Source organism: Microtus oregoni, unplaced genomic scaffold, assembly GCF_018167655.1.
Source record: "Microtus oregoni isolate MIOR12 unplaced genomic scaffold, Mior012 000033F_ref0000390, whole genome shotgun sequence".
Lineage (NCBI taxonomy): Eukaryota > Metazoa > Chordata > Mammalia > Rodentia > Cricetidae > Microtus > Microtus oregoni.
The window spans coordinates 27,011,277-27,038,140 of NW_024543092.1; the positions used below are offsets into that span (position 1 = coordinate 27,011,277).

At 34.1% G+C, this 26,864-nt stretch overlaps 2 protein-coding genes across 2 annotated transcripts; both read right to left on the bottom strand.

The window, feature by feature from the left end:
* Window positions 1-8,103: 8,103 nt before the first annotated feature.
* Window positions 8,104-9,045, bottom strand: LOC121466456 (olfactory receptor 8K3-like). The gene has a single exon (XM_041680182.1). It carries the CDS (start codon window positions 9,043-9,045, stop codon window positions 8,104-8,106), a length of 942 nt encoding a protein of 313 aa, XP_041536116.1.
* An 11,593-nt stretch (window positions 9,046-20,638) lies between these two features.
* Window positions 20,639-21,580, bottom strand: LOC121466472 (olfactory receptor 8K3-like). The gene has a single exon (XM_041680207.1). The coding sequence runs from the start codon at window positions 21,578-21,580 to the stop codon at window positions 20,639-20,641; it is 942 nt and encodes a 313-aa protein (XP_041536141.1).
* Window positions 21,581-26,864: the final 5,284 nt, after the last annotated feature.

Consider the following 26,864-nt stretch of genomic DNA (forward strand, 5'->3'; position numbering starts at 1 on the left):
ACACAAACCTACCTGCACGTATTTTCCTTATACATGTATATGTGTATCATGCGCGATAGGATTTTACTAGTTTGTTAGATCTGCCAAGGTGAGCAAGGAGTTGGTCATGAAAACAGGGTGTACACAAGATGTCACAGTCTGTTGCTCTAAGAGACAAAATGCAATTTTCATAGTTTGTTTTCATTAACGTTTTGTTCATTACTATGTTAATAAATACAATAAGGATATATTATGTAAGAAAGAGTTTTATTTTCAATAAAACAATTTAAAGCATATGATCACTAAATATTACTAAAAATAAAAAGTAGATCCCTTTCTATAAATTAGTCTTTTGTTATAGCAACACTTTTTATTATAACTTAAGTTGTTTTTATGTCATGAGTCAGAAACAAGATATACCTAATAACTTACAAAAGTATGAGGAAGTCTGGAAAAATTTATGAAAGTTTATTAAATTTGACTTATTAGCAAACTCTGGATGGTCCCCGTTGATTAAGACGTACTATATTACAATAATATAACTTTTAGTAATTGCACTTCTGAATATGGCTGCACAGTGTTGTCATAGATGTTTAATGCTTCATACTGGATAGTGGTGTAGGTATCCCTAAAAGAAACCACGGTAAAGTATGATGTCATTTGCATGATGCAAGTGAGGAATAGAAACATCTTTCTGTGTGGTTAGTTCCCAGGACCATCTTCCAAATATGACATAGAACACCATGCAATCAATTTCTCTATCCCAGAAAGGCATGTCTGAATACTTTCAATGCACCAGAGAGAAGGTAACAATTATTACTTTTGTAAAATATGTATATGTCTATGTTTTCTCGGTAAAATCAGAAATAAAATGATTTGCGATAGTAATCATGGTAGAAACGGCAGTCTTGGAGGAAAACAGCTGTGAAATTCCCCAAATCTTACCATTCTGTTTACAGTTTACAGGTGATTGCATATAATTTGCACATCACTCACTTAAAATGCTTCAAATAAAAATTTTAAATATATCAATTATTGCAGAACTGAAAATCACCCAATCTCTGTCCCTTTCATATTGATTTAATATACAGTGATATAAACATACAGAGTTATGTACTGGTACAGGCTGTCAAATTTATTACAGGTAAGGAAAGACAAAAATGGTTTCCTCTGAATAGATTCAGTTCAGGGAAAAGAAAAATAGATTTAGTACTCAGTGAAAGTAAAAACATACTTTATTATAGATTATTTTGTTCACTGACTACTTTATGTTATTTTCTAAGCTATAATCTCAGTAAAATTAATAGTATTCAGTACAAAATAAACTTTCCCGATGTCGTGAAGGTATTTTCGGTGTCTCTTGACACTCAAGTAATGGTTTTTACACCTGTTGTGAAACACAAACTCCAGTTCCTCATCAAAGCTTCAGGATATCTGTCAGAGCGATCTGTCCAGAGAGAAAAGCACAGACACAAGAATGGAAGGGGTAAACAGTCTCAAGCACTTGTCCTCTATTCCTGCAAAAGTGTACTTACAGATAATCAATCAAAACTAGGCAAATAATGAAGAAATAAATATTATAAAAAGTTAAGAGATTGGAAGTAGTCAAATGTATACCCTTACTCTATGAAAATTTCTTGTAAAAGTTTCAATTACTTGATTTAGTTTAATATAATAGGGTTTCTTATGGCATTTCATTCATGTATATCATCAAACAGTGTTATAATTTCTCTTTCTCTTCCTCCAGTCTCTGGATAGCTCTTCTCCTCATCCTAGATGCTCTGTCACTCTGGGTTACTACAATTTTTGTAGGGAATCCTTAGTAAGGTTTGGGATAACTATAAATTAGGAAGGGATAGAACACATAATGATGTACTTAAAACTGCTGCTCTCAAATTATTTTCTCAAATAAAAATATCTCATTTTTCTTTTCATTTTCTATCTCTTCTAATATAGGCCATTCACTAGTGCCATGCACCGCACCCCCGTGTCTGCGTTCTGTGCGCTGGTACCCAGTTCCCGAGCTTCGGGCAAGGGGCTGGAGGTTAAAATACACAGACACACACAGACTGAGAGACAGCGACACGGGTCATCCTTGAATTCCCCAAGAATGCCCCCTTTATTGAGTTTAGGGGCAGATTATATAGAGATAGCCACGCCCAAGCCAAACCAATCAGAAACCACTCTCCTGCCATCAGGAACTCCTGAAGGTCTTGTGCTCAGAGCAGCTGTAGGCACTCAGATCAGAGGATTACAAGAAATTCAGGATCTGGGGTCTCACTCCTCCCAACACACCAACACACTAGTTACAAAATTGTGTGTGTATGTGTGTGTGTGTCTCTGTGTGTGTGTCTATGTGTATGTCTGTGTGTGCATGAGAGAGAGAGGAAATATTTTATAAAAGTATTTCTGTGTATGATTAAAAGATAGTAGTATTTGCTCTCTCAATCTCAGTGAAAGTGTACAAAAACAACATGAAATACAGAAATAAAGAAGTACTATTGCTTTCTAGGCAAATCAGAATTAGAATCTCTAGATGGGGAAAGTCTAGCAAAAGATTCTGATAACTCCTTATGCTTAAACTCCAGACTCTGTGAGACACTTTGTTACCTTCTGTGAGACTCCTGCCTTCATTTCCCACTGTGGTTCTTAGAATAGGCTTCTGAGATCTATTTATGTGTGTTTTAAACCCTAGAGATTCTCCCTGATGAGATGCCAAAAATTCTTAATAATGAGCAAACTTTTGAGTGTCTAATGAGGTGATGCCTGGAGGTTCCAAACTCTCAGGATCAATGTGCATTCAGATATTTGTTGTGACAATATACAGATAAAATTAAATAAAAGTTGTAATTACATGGGTAATTTGGTGTAATTTGAAGTCTTTCTGTATATTATGTACAAAACATTTGTTTGGCAAATCTAATTTAGAACACTTTGTAGGTAACTTCTAAAACCAAAGTTAATATGTGAACACATCCATTATCCCATAGATTAAAATATAGTGGAATAGATGTTGTTCTTAATTCTTGCGGGCTAAACGGCAGAGACAGTTACGCGAGGAAAAGACACAGACACGCCGCGGTCCCACGTGGGTGCACTTTTAATGGAGGAGGGGCAACAAACAGGTGGGGAGGGGCGTGCAGACACGGTAGGGAGGGTGGGAAGAGAAGGGGGGGAGAAAGGAGAAGAGAGAAGAAGAGGGGGGGGCTCGTGGCGGCCCCCGCTTTTTAACGGGGAATGCAAAAGCTTCTGGGAAATGTGTCCCCAGAAGAACGCTGGGAGTTGTAGTGTCGCAAGAGAACAACAATAGACATTATCATTTCGCTGAATATTTTCAATGCCACCGTTTAGTGACGAAAAAGCGATGGCAAATAAAAGAGCTCATGGTGAGAATGCTGGAAAAAACTGTTTAATCTACAAATAAACAGTACGGTAAAAATGCTCTCAGTGTTCTGTGAAAATATTACAATTAATTTGGAATACTCAATTAAATTTTTATTATAGATTATGGCTCCCAATATATTTTATATATGCATATGAAATTATTAACATACATTACTTGGGAAATTCTTCAATAGATGCTTTGTTTCAACTGTATTGCTTTAGATTGCAATGCTGAAAACTCAAAAAAGAACTGTACAACCTAAAGATCATATTTTCTAAATGTAAAGACAGACAAAGTTGTTTTCTGTCTAAAGTATTAAAAATAAATGGCAAGAGCCAAATATCTCTTTTAGAGTTTTTATTTTTACTGAATACTGGAATAATGCTGATAAATTCTAAACAGAACATCTTTTCAGATTTTAATCAAAATGTAAAACAACTTTGTCAGAATATAAATCTAGATAATAATATTCTTACAGTAAAATAATGCTACACACACTTCTGGTGTTATAGATAATTCATTTCCCTCTTGAGTAACTTAGAAATTAATTATATCAATATATTCATAGAAATGAATGTAATTTTTAAAAATTCCTGGAGCAGAAAATAACCAGGAATTAGAAAGATACATGGAGAAATGTAATCCTAGAATTTTAAATTTTGTCAGAAAAAATCAGGAGAATGATTGCAAATTTAGATATAAAAAATCCATCTTATATTAACTTATATAGAGATGGTATACTTAATGAACTGTATATAACATTTACAATGGCAATAATTCATCTAAAGTTCTTATTAGAATATATGAAATAAACATGTCTTAAACATGATTTGTGAGAGATAAAGGAATTTTAAAGGAATAAGATAGTCTATAACATATACATCTATTAAATCTTTATATAATAACCAATCTGGGTAATTTTCTAGATGCTCATGATAATTAACATTATTTCTGTAGTATTCATTAACATAAAGAAAAGTATTACTGATATGATTTCAGCTTGAGCTGCATCAAGAGTAAGAAATCATAGAATTAGTATTAGAACTGGACCATTAAGAGATTGCTGAACATAGTGAATATGACCATCTTTGAACACACTGCTGGCAATAAGGGCCATGTCACACACCTTTCTACCAGTATAAAACTACAGTTAAAATCCTTTTTGTAGTCCTTAACATGACTTTTTTTTGGGGGGAGCTCAATTTATGCAGTATATGAAAGTATAGAAACTCTTCTCACTATGGATCTATTAAGTAAATCAGTGATTACAGATGAATAGTTTGAGTCTAATGGAATGCCTAGAAGATAGAAACTAATTATCAAAGAATACTGCTCTTAAATTAAACTTATTTATTTATCTTTCTATTTTGTAATCCGGAAATTCTACTTATGTACACATATCCACATACATTAGCATTAGGATCTTAAATACTTTAGTACTCACATGTATACCACAGGAAGTATACTAACCAAGATGTGAAATTCTTTTAAATTTTCATTCAAGAATTAGTAATAAAATCCTACTGGATATTGCATAACTTAATGGTGAATTACTGTCTTTCTACTCTCTTATAATTATTGTCAAACCCGGTGAGAGATGCCAAGACTAAACAACTGTTCCAGAGATGGTTCATTTAATGACAGTGCTTATTGCTAATCCCAAAGACCTGATTCTGTTCCCTGGAACCCTAATGGTGGAAAGAGAAAACTAACTCTTGCAAGATAGAAATCTTAAAACATTAAAGGAGCCGAGGACCTGGAAACAGCTGGAGGATATAAACCATGCAGAAGAGTCTACTATGATGATCCTGATAAAAGGATATAGTCTTGAGAAAACTTTAAGAGCTTATATTCAAAGATAAGCAAAGATAAGTGTGTCTTCCAACTTGGATCACAGAGGCTTTTTTTTTTTTTTCCTAGTAAATAGTGACTAAAAGAGACCCAAACTGCTCAGGGTGTGGACAATAAAAGACTTCAAAATACTAAGCACTAAATGTGACGTCTGTGTCACACCTTTTGCTACCAAGGTATTATCCTAGGAGAGGTGTGGGTCTTAGGAGAGTGTAAGCATCAGAAGGTGACCAGAGTTGGCAAACTCTGGTTTCCAGACCCATCAGGGCTGATGTAGTAAGGAATTGAAAGTGACTGTGGGTTCACCTTATCCTACTGGATGTACTGGCTTTGTGGGAGCCTAGGCTGTTTGGATGTTCACCTTACTAGACCTGGAAGGAGGTGGGAGGTCCTTGGACTCCCCACAGGGCAGGTAACCCAGTCTGCTCTTCAGGCTGATGAGAGAGGGGGAGTTAATTGGGGGTGGGGGAGGGATATGGGAGGCAGTGGCGGGGAAGAGACAGAAATCTTTAATAAATAAATAAATTTTAAAAAAAGAAAGTGACTGTGACTTCATGCACAAGAATGACAGGAGGTCAAGTCACAAAAATCTTAAAGCATGAAGGGGAAATTGGTGAGGAAGTCCTAACCCTAGCTGAGAATCTATCAATGCTAATTTATGATTGCTTAATAACGGAGATTCGTTGTTCTTCAAGGATATGTCCCCAAAGAAAATACCCATGTCCTGCTGCATACAAATTTTAAGGCCTTCATATGTGTATTTTCTTTTTATCAAAATGTAACACATAGCAGTTTTAAGACATTGAATCTAAAAGAATTTCTCTATTTTCTATGCATTCATGTATGTCCTAATTTTGAAGTATATTCATTAATTAAGAATATTCCAGCTTTTTAAGTAAAACTGTTTTTAACATCAATATTGAAAATTTTGGGTGCAGATTTTCTTTACTAGCTAAAACATTGATTTTAATTGCTAGGCATTACTCTGAGTAAATCAGAATTTGAAAAATAATAACATGTGACTTTCATTCCAGGGTAAAGAGCCAGCATGTTTATTAAATGAAATATCTAACAAAAATGGTACATTTAATCTTGAAATTTTAGATTGTTCAAATATTTTGATGTTCACTCTAACAAAGACAAACAAACAAACAAACAAACAAAAAACCAGCACATGAAGGATTGAATTCACTATGAATGCCCCTAATTCAGTAGTTTATATTCACTTAACCATTAGTGATAAAACTTACAGGAAATGTCCCAGAGGGATTGTACTTCATTATCTTCTAGTTAGAAATTAACAAAGTGAAAATGTGCTGAATCAAAATAAAAACTAAACAAACAATAATTCTGGAATAAAGCCTTTTCTGTTGCTGTTTACTCAGAGAAATATTTTGAGCACTATTTACAACACTTTAGATCAAAGAGGATTTATGATGTAGAATTGCTTTTCCCATGTGTTTTGTAATTTTCTTCTTTGAGACATTACAGTGTTCAAACTAATTGGCAAGTTTATGAAATTAAACTATTATTAAGTTTCAAAAATTTACTACATGGTGTTTATATAAATATTGTAATATATATATATTTAGATGCCAGACACAATTATTTTGTTTATCAAAGATTGCCCAATACGCAATCTCTAGTGCAAGAATGGCAAAGTTTGATAATATATACTTATTGTAAATAATACATTTTTATAGTTTTAGTATCGGCTTTATTACTGGTAATGTTTTTCTTTGCCACAATTTTTAAAGTTATATTTTGTTCTACACATCTGATAATGTATAAGACTGGCTTTTGTGTCAAACCCACAAAATGTCAAACAAAACCTAAAGTTATTTCCTTATTGGTGTTTTTGTGCTTTTTCGTTTCTCAAGTCACTCTACGTAGTTCAGACTGACTTCAGACTATGTAGCCTAGGCTGACCCTAGCATCCTGATCAACCTGCCTCCACATTCCAATTAATTACAGCACTAGCTTTTTATTTAATTATCAAAACTTAGCTTATGACTTATAAGAAATATAAATCCCATCTAAAAAGTAAATGCCAAATAATTTAGTAAAGAGAAATGAGAGGTAAGGAATTAAGATATATACAATAGCAAGACAAAATAAAGTAATAGGAGTTCCCATGGAAAACTCCAGCCATATTACACACACACACACACACACACACACACAAATGTACACACACACACACACATATATGTACATGTGCACTTGGAATTATACAGCATTCAGTGATACATTATAAGTATGAGCTATTTAAACACTGTACAACATTAAATGATACATTGTAGTTATGAACTATTGAACACTAAATATACGGTGTTAATTACTGCAGATGCAGTCATATCTGAAGTGATGTAAAAAAGAAATAAAATAGGATCAGGAGGTAGAATTCTCGGTGACAGGAAAGCACCTGTGTGCTCTGATATTACTGAGACCATAATATCAAAGTGATAGACTTCACATACTCGATATTATGATCAAGATATTTTAACACAATTTATATAAATATATATGAAAAGCAAATAAATACAATTACTAAAATAATAACCATGCATTTTAATATAAATAAATGCAAAGATACACATGAACACCAGACAGTTCACTGTAAGGTTCAGTTGACAAATCTTATTTAAACCCTACAAGACACCTTTCCTTAACTTCCTTCATACATTAATAAAACCATATTATTACCCTTTTTAGGTCTGCAGTCTTTAAAACAATTTTCTGTGCTACCTCTTTTCTTAAACTTTTTGTTTATAACCTTTCTCCTCTTCAGAGAAGGGTAGTTTTTTTTAATATTTTCTTCACTGAAACATATAAAGAGCTTAAATTTATTTGAGGTGTAATAAGATAACCTTTAATTCCTGTGACTTCTATGAGAAGTAATTGCATATAGTTTTCCCTGTCTTTCTAAGAGCATGTTTTACATCTTTATTCCTCAAGCTGTAGATCAAAGGATTCAACATAGGGATGACTAGGGTATAAAAGATGGAAGCTATTTTGTCAGTGTTGAAGGAGTGACTGGACTTGGGCTGCACATACATAAATATCAAAGTCCCATAGAAGACAGTGACCACTGTCAGGTGAGATCCACAGGTGGAGAAAGCCTTCTTCCTTCCCTCAGCTGAGTTCATCCTGAGAATAGATCTAAGAATGAGAAGGTAGGAGACAAGGATCACCAAAAGAGAGGAAATCAAGTTGATACCAGATAAAACTAAAATTATCATTTCAGCTTTATCTGTATTTGAGCAGAGCAGAGATATCAAGGGCAGACCATCACAGTAGAAATGATGGATGACATTGTAGCCACAGAAGGATGAAGAGAAAACATTTATAGTAACTATGAGGGAAACAAATACACTGTAAATGTATGGGACTGCCACCATCACCCAACATATAGTTTGTGACATGATGACATTGTATAGCAGAGGGTTACAGATGGCTACATAGCGGTCATAGGACATCACAGAGAGAATGAAAAGTTCACAAGCAATGAACAGAAGAAAGAAGGATAATTGTGTAGCACAAAAATTGAATGATATTGTATTTTGAATGACAACAAAATTTGCTAACATTTTAGGTCCAATAGCAGTTGAATAACCAAGATCTGTGATAGCAAGGTGTCTGAGAAAGAAGTACATGGGAGTCTTTAGCCTGGAATCCACCATGGTGAGGATGATCAAGCCCAAGTTTCCCATCAGCGAAATCAGATAGATGATTAGGAACAGTCCAAACAATGGGGCCTGCAGCTCAGGACGGTCAGTGATGCCCATCAGGATGAACTCAGTCACCACTGTAAAGTTGTGGGTATCCATCCGTGTTCATTGGAAAACCTGTCAAGAGATTTCAAATATTATTATATTTGTGGATTTTTATTAGTATTATATTGTGTTCAAACATTTTAATTTAATTTTTGAAAATAAATATATTTTTAAAAACATGTACAAATGTAATACCATTTTAGGTGCATGCCAATAGTAATCCACATAAATGCTGAAAACTTTGAAAATGCACTCAACTCTACTTATGTGTGTAGATCAATTCTTTAGACATACAGGTAGAGCATCCAGAGTTATTAATAACAATCTATAACAGTCAGATGCAATCAATAATTGTCTTTGTCTGAATTAACTAAAGGGCATGTAAGTAAGTGTATCTGAGCAACCCTCTTACACACTGACCTATGATGTACCACACTCTTTTGGAAAAATAAGGTGGTATGTATAAAATATTTCCACATATATAATACAAAGAGAACTCTGGATGGCCTTTCAAAACCTGAAGTATGAGTAGGTGTGTGAACCAAAGAGTCTGTGTTCTCCAGCCATAGAGCCCTAAAATGATGAACACATGGATTTTAAACAGTCACTAGTTACACTAATTTACATGCAAGATTTTTCCTTATAAATCTCTTTGTGTACATCCTTCAGGGTTGGGGCTTAGTTTCTCTGTTAGATCTGGAAATACAACTAAGGATTAGAAAGACAACATAATGACACACAGAACATTTGCTTTCTCAAATTCTTTTCTGTAAATAAAGTCATGTTTGTTTTATTTACTATCTATCTCTTCTTATCTGAGCTGTTCATTAGTTATAAGTGTGTGTGTGTGTGTGTGTGTGTGTGTGTGTGTGTAAAGAAAGAGGTGGAGAACTAGAACGAGAGTGACTGAGTGAGAGAGATGCTTTCTAAGAATAAAATATCAAAAATATTTCTGAGTATACTTCAAAGGCAATTAATACCATTAGCCCTTTAAACCTCAGTAAAAATGTTTTTAAAATTAACATGAAATAGAGAAATTAAGATATTCTAAAACTGCTCAGACATCATTGATTATAAAACAGGATAGACAATGAAGCAGATCTTACTATCTCCAGACTGTGAGAGTTCAGCAAGGATGCCACATCTCCTCATGCTGACACTACTGGGTTCTACATGGCACTTTGTTACCTGCTGTTAAATTCCTGTCTTCATTTCCCACTGTGACTCTCAGCCTGGGTGAGTTTCTGAGATATATTTATGTGTGTTTTTAAAGAATAGATAGTCCCCGTGAGGAGATACCAACAAATAATTACAAGCAATATTTTTGAAACTCTAATTGGCAATGCTCTCCACTGGAGTCATGAAGCCACACAGCTGTTTGGCACAATTCCAGCATAGCTAAACTGAAAGTTGCCATGCCTGTCATCCTGTCTCTCACTTTTGTTTTTTTTGTTTATTTGTTTGTTTTTTTAACATTTATTTCATGTACAATGTTCTGCCTGCATGTATGCTTACAGGCCAGAATGGGGAACCAGCTCTTATTATGGATGGTTGTGAGCCACAATGTGGTTGCTGGGAATTGAACTCAGGACCTCTGGAAGGACAGTTGGTGCTCTCTCTTAACCTCTGAGCCATCTCTCCGGCCCTCACTTTTGGTTTTGACCACTGCTTGATGCATGATTGGGGGCAGGAGCTTTTTATATTATAATTCATTTTATAATATAATATAATTATAATCTTTTCCTGTGACAATTATATCTGAGTCTCTTTAGGAACATCCTGAAATTTTTTACCCCTCTCACTTTCAGGGAGATGGTGTTAGCTAGGCCTCTTAAGAAACCTTCTGTTATCCCTGGAGATTGTGATAAGCGCAAAGATGCTGGAAACTTTCTTTATGAGGCCATGGCTCCAGAATCAGGATCTTCTTGGAACATCTTCTTTTAAGCAAACTGAAATAGAATAATTAAAATAATGTAAACTTAAGACTGACGAGCTCCAACTAACCAGAAAGTTTGACAAACTCTTCTTACATTATTCTCAGAGTTTGCTGAATAAGTAACATACTAAATGTGAGAGTATGCAGGGTATGCCCCTAGAAAATTAAAATTTCAGTGACAGGCTAATTAATGAATAGCACTTTGTACTCTCAGGACTGATACTACACTGTTCAGTCAAGTCATGGAGATTTACCTGAACTGGCTCAGATATTTTTTATTTACCTATCTCTTTGAAAATGCAAATGAAATCTGAAACAGGCTGTTACATATTAAATATAATTGCCCTAACACAACAATCTAATAATTTTTTTTTAAAATAAGGCTCTGGGACTATGATACTAGTAAAATCTGTCTGTTCTTTCTGTACTTATTAATTGTAACTGAACCTGTGACCCTAGACATGTTATAGAAAAATCAAACATATGCGTGGAGAAAAATAATATAATCTGTATCTTTTGAAAAAATTGTGAGTCTGCCTTCTTTTTGTGAATTTGCATAAATAAAGAAACACTCTGTCTCCTAATCAGTCAGGCTGGGAGATTCTTCTGACCACTGTGCCTGACTCATTTCTTCCCTTGCCAACATTTTACATCCTCATGGGACCTGTCTACTGTGGAGCTGGCTCCCAGAATCTAATGAAGATATGCCTAGAAGTCCTAAACTGTCAGGATTAATTCATATTCAACTGTGATTTAGTTATTTGTTGTATAAGTCAAAATTTCCACTTAGAAGGACTTATCAAAAGTATCAAGCTAGGTTTTCAAAGGTAAATGTGTTATCTCCTTTCACTCTGATATACTGTGTAATTATCAATATATTAAAACAAATTAAGTTTCCAACTATGGATGGATGAACAATAAAATACTTTACACAAAACAATAGATGCAGTAGAATAATTCTCTTGAACACTGTAAATATTTGTCACTCATATTAATTTAATAAAACACTGATTGGACACTAGCCAGACAGGAAATATAGGTGGGGTGGCCAGACTAAGAGAATTCTGGGAAGAGAAAAGGCAGAGATGCAGTGAGTTGCCAGATGCAGAGGAAGGAAAATGAGAATGCCTTTCTGAAAAACGGTACCAAGCCACATGGCTAACCCTAAACATTGGTAAAAACTATGGGTGAGTTAAGTTGTAAGAGATAGTTTAAGCCTGAGTTTATAGGCCTAATAGTTTGTAATTAATATAAACCTCTGTGCATTTTTTTTTGTGAGATGGAATGGCTGAGGTATCTCATGGGACAAAAATTTCTGTCTACATAGACAGAAATTCAACATCAAGATGCAAGGTATGGTGACAGGGATAAAATGGAGAACACCATAAATAATGAAATAATCCTGTTATGAGAGGATAAATATAGCAAGATTCCAATAATGTGAGATACACCAAACTGTTATTAAATCAGAATACTTAATCATGGCTCCAACAAACTTCACTTCTACATACAGGGGCATGAATAATTAACATATATGTAGTCCCAGTTGTCAAGAATAAATTGTAAGTTTTGTAGAAAAGTTTTCACTTACAGTCCACTGCAAGATATCACACATGTTTACTTTTTCATGGCATACATGTCAAGTAAAGATCAATTGAATAAATTTAAAGGGGAATAAACTTTCAATACACAGCATAAAGGATGTAGAATTTGAAAATATTACATTAATTTGAAGCAACTCTATGTCTTCCCCATGACGTAGCAGGAACTATAAATGTACTACACACAAATGTAGTTTGTTTGCAATATAACAAACAAAGCTTTTCTGAAAATCAGATGGCATGGAATTCCCCTCTGTATGCTGGGTTGGACTTTCCTTCTAGTCTTTATGTAGTGCTGGATGTGTGGATAGGTGTCTTTTTTTAAATCTGGTTTTGTCATGGAGTATATTGTTTTCTCCATCTATGGTAATTGAAAGTTTTGCTGGATATATTAGTCTAGGTTGGCATCCACGGCCTCTTAGTGCATGCATAAAATCTGTTCAGGACATTCTGACCTTCTGAGTCTCTATTGAGAAGTCGGATACAATTCTGATAGGTATGCTTTTATATGTTACTTTGATTTTTTTCCTTTGCAGCTCTCATATCTCTTAATATCCTTTTTTTTTATTCTGGATATTTTGTTTTGATTACTTTGTGGTAAGGAGAATTTTTGGGTCTAGTCTATTTGATTTTCTGTAAGCTTCTTGTACTTTCATAAGCATTTCCTTCTTTAGGTTGGGATAATTTTCTCTAAGATTTTGTCGAATATACATTCTGTGTCTTTGAACTGGTATTCTCCTTCTTGTAGTCCTTTATCTTAAGTTTAGTCTTTTCATGGAGTCCCAGATTTCCTGGACATATTATTTTATGAGTTTGTTGGAGTTAATGTTTTCTTTGACCAATAAACTTATTTCTTTTTTTATCTCCAACATCTAAGATTACCACTTCCATTTCTTGCATTCTCTTGGTTATGCTTGCTTCTGTAGTTCCTTTTCATTTGCTCTGATTTTCCATTCCAGAATTCCCTGTTTGTGTTTCCCTTTTTTGCACCCATTTCAATTTTAACTTAAATATTTATAAATTGGTAGTCAACAAATGATTAGAAAGCATGCCTAAAAAATCCCCATAAAATGGGTTTATATTGAATTTAAATTTAATAAAACTTAAGATTTGCAATATTCAATTGTAGTCTACTGTTAATCCTTAAATGATATTCAAGTAGATTTTAACATCTTGGCTAGAACACATGTTGAAGTGGCATGAGAGCATAAATCTATCTTCAGTATCCTAATGCCAACACTTATGGAAAGATAAATGTAAGTGGAATTATTGGATTGAAATTTAGATAGATGCATAGATGATGGATAGATGATAGATAGATTGATAGATAGATAGATAGACAGGTAGATAGATAGACTGATAGATAGATGATAGATAGATAGATAGATAGATAGATAGATAGATAGATAGATAGATGAAGTCATAGTTGAATATCAATTGTATCTGATGTTAGTTTATAACACTGTGGAATCTCAGTAAACTCTCAAATAATTTAGGTGTAATAATTTAAAGCTTGAAAGATTCTGTTGAAGGTGTTTATCAGCTGTAGGATTTCCCTGGTAGAATTTTGGGGTAGCTTATGCGCATTATCATATCATCTGCTAATAGCATTATCTGACTTCTTCCTTTCCAATTTGCATTTCTTTCATTTCCTTTGTTACCTAAACGCCCTAGCTAGATTTTCAAGCACTATATTGAATTGAGCTTGAGAAAGTGCACAGCTTTATCTTGTTACTGATTTTAGTGGAAATGTGTTGTTTCTCTGCATTTAATTTGATAAAGGCTATAAGTTTGCTGTATATTGCCTTTTCTGATCTCATTGTGATTATTTCTCTTTTGGGTGTTTGCTTCTTATTTTTTTATAGGTATGTGCTTCCTTAGGTTAGGAAAATATCAGAAAAGGAAGGAGATCATGTATGTCTGACATATAATCACACAAGGTATACATTACTGCAAGGAAATATTGGACCAAAGCAAGCTCAAAAACTAGTTCCATTTAGGAATACCCATAAAACAAGCCTGGCCTTAGTAGCTTTGCTTAGTTGCAGAAGAAAATTCCATAGCCCCTCTCTTCTATCCTTAACTCCAGAGTCATTGGCCCAAGCTGCAAAATTCTGCTGACTACTGTGGCTGGAACTTGGTCCACTCATTCAATTATGTCTTTACCAAACTCCTGTTTTTGAAGGATTCATTCACTCTATAGGTTTGGCAGTCTCCTTAAGCTGGATCTGTAGACAATGCTCTGGTAATCACTAGCATCTGTCTTCTGGTACTACCACACCTGGCTGCAAGGTTTTTCTTAATTCCTTTTAATAAATTGGAAATTTAGCTGGGTGCGTTCTTTCCCTGAGGTTACCACTCCATTTACTCCATTTAAAAAATTCTGTTTATCTCATTGAATACAAGACTTAGCTCCTTTCCTCTTTTTGGAGCTCATTTTCTCCTCAAATAATCTTCCTTGCTCAACATGTTCCTTTTCATTATAAGTATTCACTAGAGTTAACACTAGTAACCATAAAAAAGAGTCTATAATAAAGTGTTTTGAGATTTCTTCTGCCAAAGGAAATAATCCAAAACTCTTCACTTTAATCTCAGGCAAACTTTTCAGACAATAGCAAAAAGCAAACACACTCTACAACAAAATATCACCTTTCTAGGCAACATACTAAAACTCTTCTCCTCTAAAAGTTCTTGAGCCAGGTAACGACAGTTCAAATTGGAGTTAGCATCACTTTCTTCCATATAACTGCTAGGATGTTCCATTTTTCATCACTTAAAGCATCAAATGCTTTTCTAATCCACACTCCCTAGGTCCATATCCTTCAAACAAAAGCATGGTCAGGTTTATCCCAGCAATATCCCAGTCCATGATATCAACTTCTGTCTTTGTTAGGGCTTCTATCACTCAAATGAAACATCATGATCATGGCAACTTTTATGAAGGAAAGAAATTAAGGTGTGGTAGCAGAAGTAGTGTCAGATGTTTACTCCATTATCATCATGCCTGGGAATATAGTGGTATGCAGGCAATCATGGTACTGGGGAATTCTATATCTTGCAGGCAACAGTAAGTGATCTAAGATGCTGGTGGTATTGATCATATAAGAGACCTCAAGGCTTGCCTCCACAGTGACACACTTCTAATAAGACCATACCATTCTAACAAAGCCATAGCTCCTAATAGTGCTAATCCCTTTGGTGCCATTTGCTTTCAAACCAGAGTTGATAATACAAATCCAAATGGCATCTTTGCACTTATCTCACTCCCTCTTCTCCATCTTGTATGTACTAATATCCACCCTAAAACCTCCCATTTTTTTTTTCATTTCCAACTTATACCTTGCTATTCCACTCTCTATTTCTTTCCCAGCTACCTATTCAGTATATCTACTCAAATCTGAAAAAGTGGAGCAATATGCCTTCAAATAATAGAGAGAATGTGTGATATTTGTCCCGTTGGATATGGGTTATCCCGTTCAATGTGATCCTTTCTAGTATTCATCCATTAACAGACAGTGTTGATGATTTCATTTATCTTTACAACTGAAAAGTATACTATTGTGCATATATACCACATTATCATTATTCATCCATCAGTTTAAGGTCATTTAGGTTGCTTCTATTTCCTAGATACTTTGAACAGAGAAACAATGAACAAAGATAGCAAATATCTGTGGAGTATATCAAGTTCTTGTGTGTATGCCAAGGAGTGTTATAGCTGGTAGATTTACTTTTATCTTTTTGAGAGTTCTCCACACTGATCTCTAAAGCATTAGGTCCAGTTAGGATTCCTGCCAACAGTTAATGAGGATTAGTCCTTTTTCACATCTCCTTCAATATTACTGTTGATATTTGTTTTCTGATCTTTGCCATTCTGACTTAGTTGAAGTGTTTTGATTTGCATTTACCTAATTGCTAGGGATGATGAACATTGTTTTTTTTTTGTTGTTGTTGTTTCTGAAATAATTTTTAGCTATATTTTTTCTTCTTTGGCAAATGCTTTATTCAGGTCCTAGATCCATTTTTTTTTTTCAAGACAGAGTTGCTCTGTAGCTTTGGGGCCTGTTCTGGACCTAGTTCCATTAGACCAGACTGTTACCAAGCTCACAGAGATCTACCTGCTTCTGCCTCCTGAATGCTGGGATTAAAGGCATGTGCCACCACAGCCCAGCTATATAAGACCCATATTTTAATGAGTCACTTACATGATTTGTATATTATTCTTTTGTGTATTTTATATATTTTAGATATTGATACTCTGTCAGGTATAAGGCTGGCAAATAGTCTTTCTACTTCTGTGAGTTTCTTCTTCCTCTGGTTGTTTTATAAAGCTCCACTTGTCAATTCTTTCCTTTAACTCTAGGACAAATGGAGTACTATTGAAAACGTCCTTTCTTATGACTACATATTATATGATAAAGTATATTTTTTTCTTGTAGGGGTTTCATTGTTTCAAGTTTAAAGCTTCTTTAATCTATTTTGGATTAGGTTATATTCAAGGTGACATGTCTGAGTTTGTTTTCACTCTTTAGCATGTGAATATCCGTGTTCCTTGCATAATTTTTTGAAAGTTCTTTCTTTTATCCAGCTTATAATTTTTCCTTCTGGCAAATATTACATTTTGAAATTTCATATTATTGGTATATTTTGTGATGACATTTGGGATTGTAGAATTCTTTGTTGGTTTCAAGCATGATATGAACAAAACAATTTAGGGCAAAAGTGAGAATTGTGATAGGGTTGGGTCTAAAGGCTCAAAATGTCTTGGCTTACATGGAGTTCAGCAGAAAAAAAATGTCTGGGTTTATATACTAGATATATTTCCTGGTTAAATTGTAGAGGGATACAGTAGAACTGGCTGGGTTGAAAGTTTGGATATAGAATAGGATTATTTATTGGGCTAGAGGATATGACATATAGGTAGGAGAGTCAAGACTTGGCTGGATCAGTCGGCATGGGACCAAGACTTGCAAAGCTGGGTAGAAGGTTTGTATGAAGAGGTTTAGAGAAACTCACCAGACGAGTCCCCAGAGAGTACAGTTATTATTTATTTTATTTCCAAAAAATATGCAAAGCACATTAGCTTTTATATATGCTAATAAGACCTTTAAACAAATTATTTGCCAAGTTTGTTGTATATACACTATGCGCAGGCAAACCACATATAATATAATTATATGAAGCTGATGTAATTAAGTATGTGCTGGAGTACAATAAGAGGAAAATGATGGAATTTTAAATTTATAGGTTCCATTACTATTTTTTTTTAAAATATCTTACATATGTGTATTTTTATTTTATGTGTCAGCGCTTGTCTGCATGTATGTATGTGGACCACATGCTAGTAGCCCTATGCTCATGAAGTGCTTCTAATCTCCTCAAGCTGGAATTGAGGGCAGTTGTAGCTGTGATGTAGGTGATGCGAGCCTTTACAAGAGAATCCAGTGCTCCTATCAGCTGAACCACCCATCCAGTTCTTATGTGTTTCCTATTAGCTATTTTTTTTTTGTTCCAGGCCCTCTTCTAACTACTATTTTATAACTTTGTAAATAAATACATGGCTTGATTAATTTCTACATTATTGATTAAGGAAACGAAACCTGCCTCACCTTGAGTTATCCAGTTCCATGGTAATGAAAAGAATGTTCTTTATTTCTTAGCAATATCTAACAAATTCTTGACAAATATTAAAACAATATATTAAAATATTTGGTAGAGATAGTAACACTGAAAATTTTTTCCTTGCCTTTTAATTGCAAAATTATAGACAAGAAAAAGCTTTATCATTTCTTACTTTTCCTTTACCTTCCTTTCTTCATCATTCTTTCATCTTTTCCAGGAAAACTGATATTAGTCCTATGTTATTTTTATCATTTCAAACCAACTTGATAAAAACAGAAACAAAACTTAAGTGGTTCTATTACATCTGTTGAAGGCATTTCTGTAATTTTATAATCTTGCATGCATGTCCTAAGTGAAAATGTTGGTATATGACAAGAGAAGGTATCAAACAGTTTAACCTCCATGTAGCATTTACGTAAATGTAGTGACAAGTAAATGGACACAAATTACACAGAATGCTGTAAATCTTTGGGGCTTATTTTATTCTTTTCTTATTCAGTCTATGCCAATACTCAAGATACTCACCAAAATTGATAATGTCCAGTTTTCTATATTTTAAACTTATTGGTTATTAAGTACATATAATTTATTTTATAAAATATTACTATAAAATGTTCCCCATATATGTGGGGAATTTTTTTCTGTTATTGTTATATTGGAATATTTCAAATCATACAAAGTCCATGTAAAGGCAGTTCAGTTCATTTAATCTGTCTCATACACACTTAAACATACAGTACTGAAGACACTTTTGAATTGTACACATACAATGACTTGATTTTATTTAAGGCAATAGTTCTACAAAAATTAAAACAAATAAGCTTATTCTTAGGTGTCTGGAAGGACTTTTAGAGAACAGTTCTTCCAGGTTCATAAACATTCATTAGAATTAACTCAGAAGCATCTGGTGTCTGTATAAGGTAGTAATTTAATTCCACTAAATAATTTCATCTAATGCCATTTGGTAATGGTATTTTCACATTTCTTAGCTTTTGTGTAAAAGATAAATTGCAATACAGCACTTTGATTGGTACAATCTTAAACCTCAGGCTGTTTACAAGCATTCCAGATAACCCTAATTTTTTTGTTTTCTCTTTTTAAATTATGTTGAAGATAATTTTAGAACACATACAATTCTTTTTAATCAAATTATGTTTAACAATGAAGTCTCATGTCAACTATTTATTGTAATATTTTATATAAAATAGAAACATTAAAATTAACGAACTGATGAGCTAGCAAAAAGTTGTATATTTCAGATTACTAAAATAAGCCTTTCAATATGAAATGCTACTCAATTTTTATCCTTCAGTATTTTTTACAATTAAGCCTTAGAATATCATGATTTTAGTTAGCTGATAAAGTACATATGCAATAAATATCCTCTTTATACCTATTAAAATTATGTTTATTACTAGATGGATGCACTTAATTCAGGAAAACATACTGATTTAAAAAAAAACCTGATAATAAGGGGTGATAGTGTGCTTGCCCTTGAATGAGACCTCTCTCTCTCTCTCTCTCTCTCTGTCTCTCTGTCTCTCTCTCTGTCTCTGTCTCTGTCTCTCTCTCTCTCTCTCTCTGTCTGTCTGTCTCTCTCTCGTCTCTATATTGCTTAGGGGATATCACAGAAGAGGGAGTAGAAAGAAATCAAGAGTTGGGGTGAGTAAATCATGTCTTCTGAACATGGCATTGATGTTTAATACATGAACTATGGTTGTCTGTATTAAAATGCACAAGACTAGGCTCGCCAACATTCCAGTGTATATTGGGTGAGACTCTGAGACTCCATTATTTCCTAAAGGAAAGAAATTGACTGTCATTTTCTTGGGTGGTGCAGCTATAAATAGCTTACCCAAATTCTACTAAACAATCTGTCACCCAACTTTGAGCAAGTACTTCTGATTAAACTCAATGAATAACACATGACAAAGAAGAAAGTAGAAGGGGGGAATGTTTGAAAATAAGTGTTTCAGGTAGAGAAGGAGGGTGATGAGGGAATCAAGAATGGAAGTGACAATAATTAAAGTGAATTATATAAATGTATGAAACTGTCAAATATACAAAACAAAGATAAATTAAAAAAACCTAATTTCAAAAAACATGAGTACAGGCAAATACTTTCAAATGTCAGAATGTTTATTTAAATAGAGAATTCCACAAGAATGTTTAAAGTCCTCTTTTGTACACAGTGTGCTTTCTCTCTCTCATGCATCATATGTCTCTTTAGATATAAAACTTCAATTCTATAGACACCAAGTTTGCTTGTATTTTGCAATAGGCTTGGATGTTAGATTTCAAATATAAAATGCTCTGAAGGAAATCATTCTCGGCTAATGCAAGTATTACGTATGAGAATTTGATTATCACCAGAATTGAGGAAGTTAAGTACATGTTGAGCATACTCTTGTTTCTTGTACATTATGTAGGAAAACAGAATGGGCCCATATTCAAATCTGGTTGGAGGGATTAATTTTACATGTAAATTTTAAGAAAATATGCTGAATAATTTTTGCCACGTTCTTTGTAGGGCATCTTTAACATCTTTGTTCCTCAGGCTATAGATCAGGGGATTCAGCAAAGGGATGATAAGAGTATAAAATATGGATGATATTTTGTCAGTATCAATGGAATGACTAGATTCAGGTTGTACATACATAAATATCAACGTCCCGTAGAACACTGTCACCACTGTCAGGTGGGACCCACAGGTGGAAAAAGCTTTCCGTCTGCCCTCAGCAGAGTTCATCTTGAGAATGGCTATGAGAATAAGCAGGTAGGACATAAGAACAACCACAAGGGAAGAAATCAAATCAAAAGCTGCAAAGATCATAACTATCAGTTCAACTTCACGGGTATTTGAGCAAAGCAAAGATATCAAAGGGATACAGTCACAAAAGAAATGATTAATGACATTGTACCCACAGAAGGATAAAGAGAAGATATTTATGGTAACAACAAGGGACATAAATGTACAGTAAAGATAGGTAATTGTGACTAGGACCCAACATACTTTATGGGACATGATAACAGTGTAGAGCAGAGGCTTACATATGGCCACATACCGGTCATATGACATTGCAGACAAAATAAAAAGCTCACTGCCAATAAACAGAAGGAAAAAAGCTAGCTGTGTAGCACAAAGATAATAGGAGATTGCATTTTCATCTACAATGAAGTTTACCAACATTTTTGGTCCCACAGTTGTTGAATAAACAAAATCAGTAAAAGCCAAATGTTTAAGGAAGAAGTACATCGGTGTCTGCAGTTTGGCATCTACATTGGTGAGGATGATGATCCCCAAGTTGCCAATCACTGAGATCAGATAGATAATAAGGAATAAACCAAACAATGGGGCCTGGAGCCCAGGGTTGTCTGTGATACCCATTAGGATGAATTCAGTCACCACTGAGAGGTTGTGTTTCTCCATTCTTCTTATCATAAAAACTGCTATAATAGAAGCAATAAAATATTAAATGTCTTTCAGTATTGATTACCTGAAAAATATTTATTGTTTAAGATTGCAAGTAAGAAACATCTAACATTTCTAAGTTACTATTTGAAATAAGTACATTTGCTCATAGGAATATGCAGATAAAGAGACAGAAAAAAATAATTTGTATTTCTCATTCATTATGATTTTAATGAAAAATACGACTTCAAGATATCGTTAGATAATTCCAATGTCAATATGAATGGTAACTGTCCTCTAAGGTTTTGTAGATGTTTAGTCTGTTAAACACCATATGTAGTTCTTAATCATCTCCAAATAATATCTATACCAATAATCCATATAAAATTTTACAAGCTTCTATAGTTATGTTCTTAATAAATGATAGATGATAGATAGCTTACCCAAGCATATATACAAATGTGCACACATATACAGAGCATAAATAAAGTTATGTAGATATAGCTAAATAAAATTAAAATAAAATTATGATTAAATATTATTAAGACTTCAATTATTAAATATATATCTAATGGATTTTCATTGCACTGTTTTTTCATATGCTTCAGTTTCATTTAGTAACAATAATTAACTCAATAACATCAATAATACAGATATTTTTTCTACAATATTTTTTCTATATTATATTTTCTATGATAAGGTAAAAAATATTGCGCACATCTGCCTGGAGCAATGTATTATAGGTAAAAACACAGACTACTGTTGTAGCATATTCAAGGTAGGTTCCATCACTACACAGTTTGTATTTTATAAATATTTATATTTATATTTACATTTATGAAACTCATAAATAACTTTTTATAGTATAGTTGCCTATACTTTATAGCAGGTGATACAACTGAAGATGTAATATTTCTTTGAAATTAGTCACTGTATCTGAAAGAGGTGTTTTCTACAAATATATATATATATATATATATATATATATATATCCACATTGTCTTTTGAACTAAGGTATGTCAGTATAGAGAAAGTCCACACTATCCCAGGTGAAAGCCTTTGTTATCTAAACACAGCAAGGATATACTTTTACAATATTATAGAAGTACCTTCCAAAATTGCAATGAGAATGTCTTTAAATCTTATTTTGTTCTTTTATTTTGTTTTATTATCTAGTAATAATAATATATTAAAAAATAAAATACATCACTTGCATGGACCAGTAATCCTGTATGTTAAAGGAATGCATATATTCTTCATCCTAGTAATTTTAGATTTAATGGACTACAATATACTTTTAAAATTATTTTCCAATTAATCAAATTTAATTTTTAAAACAACATTCCTAGAAATGTGTAGAGAAATGACTGTATAAAATGAACAATGTTTTATCAGTGTCACTAAAAGTGATTTTTTAAAATTCTCTTAATACAAATAATTGTTTTTATGTCAATATGATGTAGAACACTTGTTTAATATAAATATATCATGCATCATCTCATCAGTGCAATTACCTACATAGTTTAAGTGTTAAGATATTTTTGAGCTGATTATAGGAAACATTGTAATCACAAAGCTTAACTCTTTAAAAACACATTAAAATGACAGAATTTCCGCCTTGGAAGTATTCATATGATTTAATATTAAAAAATATTTGCATGTATCAGAATTTACATCACAGATACAGAAAATTAAATATTTTCTAAGAACAGGTAAAATTTTTATACTTTAGGTTGCTTATCAAGTTTTTCAATAACTTAAAGTGATGGGTGCATCTTCTTGTTCAGCCACCAGGGAGTAGGAGAAAAGACACAAATGAAATAAAAAAGGGACAGCAACGTTTGATCATCAAGTCAGAGCACATTGTGTTCTTGTCTGTAGTTACTGATATCATAAACCATCCTGCTTCCCTTACCTGTGATGAAAGTGCCTCAGCGTTTCTCCCATGCATCAGTTAATGCAGAGTGTTGTGTGGTAGCTTTTGAATATTTATTCAAAATCTAGAGTCTCCCCATGGATGTGACAGGCAATTCCTTGATTAGTCCACAATGTCAGAATGCTTAATGAAATGTCTGGAGACTGTCCATTAATTGTCATGACGTTTGTGTTACACTTTTAATAACTAAATTTTAAGACCAACAAACATATGTCTGGTTTTATCCAAAATTATTTGCATTATAAGCTCTAAGAACTATTCATAACATATAATTAATTTTATCAGGTTATGAAATAAAACAATTTAAATATCCATTAATAAATGAATTGGTATATAAAATGTGATGCAGTCACTGACATATCATCCACCTTAAAAATTATATTCTATAATATGTAATAATGTAGATGAATCTGAGCATAATGCTAAATTACAGAAAATTGTAGATGGCTACATAGGATCCATATAAGCCATAGTCAATAGAAGGCTGAAATTTTAACTTTAATAACAAGAGTACATCCATTTTGTAAATGTCCCTCATTATTTATACATTCATCAGCTGCCTTCCTCTTATAAGAGAGTACTGATATGCATTTGAATAATGGCCATTCTAAATATGAGGAAGTGTGGAACAAGGAGAGGTGTCTGAGCAGTTGAAAGTTCAAGACTACTCTTATAGAAGTCCTGAGTTCAATCCCCCAAAATCAATAGTTGCTCAAAACAGCCTGTGACTTCAGTTCTAGGATAATTCGCATTCATGATCACACTGATATACATACACATAATGCACAAAAAGTCTTATATGTTTGTGGACACACACTCTCACATACACACATAAATTAATTGAAATAAATAAATATGGAGTAGTACAAATATTATGATTTGTATTTTGAATGCTATTGTATATTTTAAAATATATCTTTTTTCAGTTTGTTTTATTTACGGAAATTCCCATTTAGATTTATTGCTCATTATTTAAATGACTTGTTTTGAAACACTGCCTTTTAGAGTTCTTTCACAGACTATACCTCTTTCCAAATGTTATAGCTCTCAAATACTCCATCCTGCCGCGCACCGCACCATGCCCCCGTGTCTGCACTCTGTGCGCTGGCACCCAGTTCCTGAGCTTCGGTCAAGGAGCTGGAGGTTAAAATACACAAACACACACACACACACACACACACACACATCTACACACACATACACACACATACACACAGAGAGAGAGACAGAGAGAGAGAGGGAGAGGGAGAGGGAGAGGGAGAGAGAGAGAGAGAGAGAGAGAGAGAGAGAGAGAGAGAGAGCAACACGGGTCGTCCTTGAATTCCCCAAGAATGCCCCCTTTATTTTGTTCAGGGGCAGATTATATAGAGATAGCCACGCCCCAGCCAAACCCACCAGAAAACACTCTCCTGCCATCAGGAACTCCTGAAGGTCTTGTGCTCAGAGCAGCTGTAGGCACTCAGATGAGGGGATTACAAGAAATTCAGGATCTGGGGTCTCACTGCTCCCAACACGTCCCACATTTTAGATCAACAGTTCTCAAAATGTGGGTTGCAACCTCTTTGGGTCAAATGATGCTTTTATAGGAGTTGCTCAAGATCATCAGAAAACACAGATACTTACATTATGATTTATAACAGTAGAGAAATTATGGTTATGAAGTGGTAACAGAAATGGTATTATGATTGGGGTCACCACACATGAGGAAATGTATCAGAAGGCCACAGCATTAGGGAGTTTGAGAAACTCTGCCTTGGATTTACATTACAATCTGAATTTTTTTCTTTTAACTATTATGAGCATTTTAGTTTGATTTATCTCATTCACATATTTGTGCTTAATATTTGATGCTGAAATGTCTCCATGCTTCTTTTATTGTTCTCCAGTACAAGTTACTTGTGGCATTTCCTAGATTGAGTTGCTTTTTCTGTGTGAGTTTTTTTTTTCTTTATTTTTTTTAGTTGTTGAAAAAAAATTTCTGCCTCCTCCCCATTTCCCATTTCCCTCCCCTTCCTCCCACACATTGTCCCCTCCCCACATTCCCTTCCCCCTCTCCCCCTCCCCCCACTCCATTCCCTCTCCCTCTCAAGAATGAAGAGCAGTCCAGATTCCCTGCCCTGCGGGAAGTCCAAGGTCCTCCCACTTCTATCCAGGTCCAGGAATGTGAGCATCCAAACAGGCTAGGCTCCCACAAAGCCAGTTCATGTATTAGGATAGAAACCTAGTGCCATTGTCCTTGGCTTCTCGTCAGCCTTCATTGTCCGCCATGTTCAGAAAGTTCGGGTTCATCCCATGCTTATTCAGTTCCAGTCCTGCTGGCCTTGGCGAACTCCCAATAGATCAGTTGCACTGTCACAGTGGGTGGGTGCACCCCTCGTGGTCCTGCCTTCCTTGCTCTCCATGGGAAGAGCAAGGTGGCTCCCTTAATTAGGATATATATTTCTCTGCTCCCGTGTCCACCCTTCCTTTATCCCAATCATCCCATTTCCCCAAGCTCCCTCAATCTTCCCCTTCTCACGTTTCTCACCCCAATTCCCCTTAGCCCCATGCCACCTCACCCCCAAGTTCCCAGGTTTTGCCCTGCAATCTTGTCTACTTCCCATATCCAGGCGGATGACTATGTTTTTCTTTGAGTTCACCATCTTATTTAGCTTCTCTAGGATCACGAATTATAGGGTCAATGTCCTTTATTTATGGCTAGAAACCAATTATGAGTGAGTACATCCCATGTTCATCTTTTTGGGTCTGGGATACCTCACTCAGGATAGTGTTTTCTGTTTCCATCCATTTGCATGCAAAATTCCCGAAGTCATTGTTTTTTACCGCTGAGTAGTACTCTAATATGTATGTATTCCACACTTTCTTCATCCATTCTTCCATTGAAGGGCATCTAGGTTGTTTCCAGGTTCTGGCTATTACAAATAATGCTGCTATGAACATAGTTGATCTGTGTGAGTTTTAAACAATTCTGAGTTCATTTTCTTTGTTAGTAAAACACGGTATCCTACTTTCATTAACATGAATGGAGACATTCAATTTTCTGAGGAGGGTTTGTGAAAACAATTTTCAATGTAGTTCCCACTGTCATAGTTTGTAAATCAGTACTTATTAAAGAGGTAGAATTGGAGGCTATTTTTATTGTATGTATTTTATTATTTTATAAATATTTTATTAAGTTATACAATCTATACTCTTTAAAAACCAAAAATTAAAGTTATCTACAGAAGCTAATTCACTAATTTTTTTGTTATATATGAATATTTAATCTGCCATATGTTCTTTAAACATAGCATTGTTAAAACAAAAGAGTATTTTTTTAGTCTTGTCCAGGTTTAATTTCTGAATAAAAAATAATGCAAAACCCAG

What these genes read in the sequence shown, in the direction of transcription:
- LOC121466456 (XM_041680182.1), bottom strand. Translation starts at nt 9,045, where the DNA reads ATGGATACCCACAACTTTACAGTGGTGACTGAGTTCATCCTGATGGGC.
- LOC121466472 (XM_041680207.1), bottom strand. Translation starts at nt 21,580, where the DNA reads ATGGAGAAACACAACCTCTCAGTGGTGACTGAATTCATCCTAATGGGT.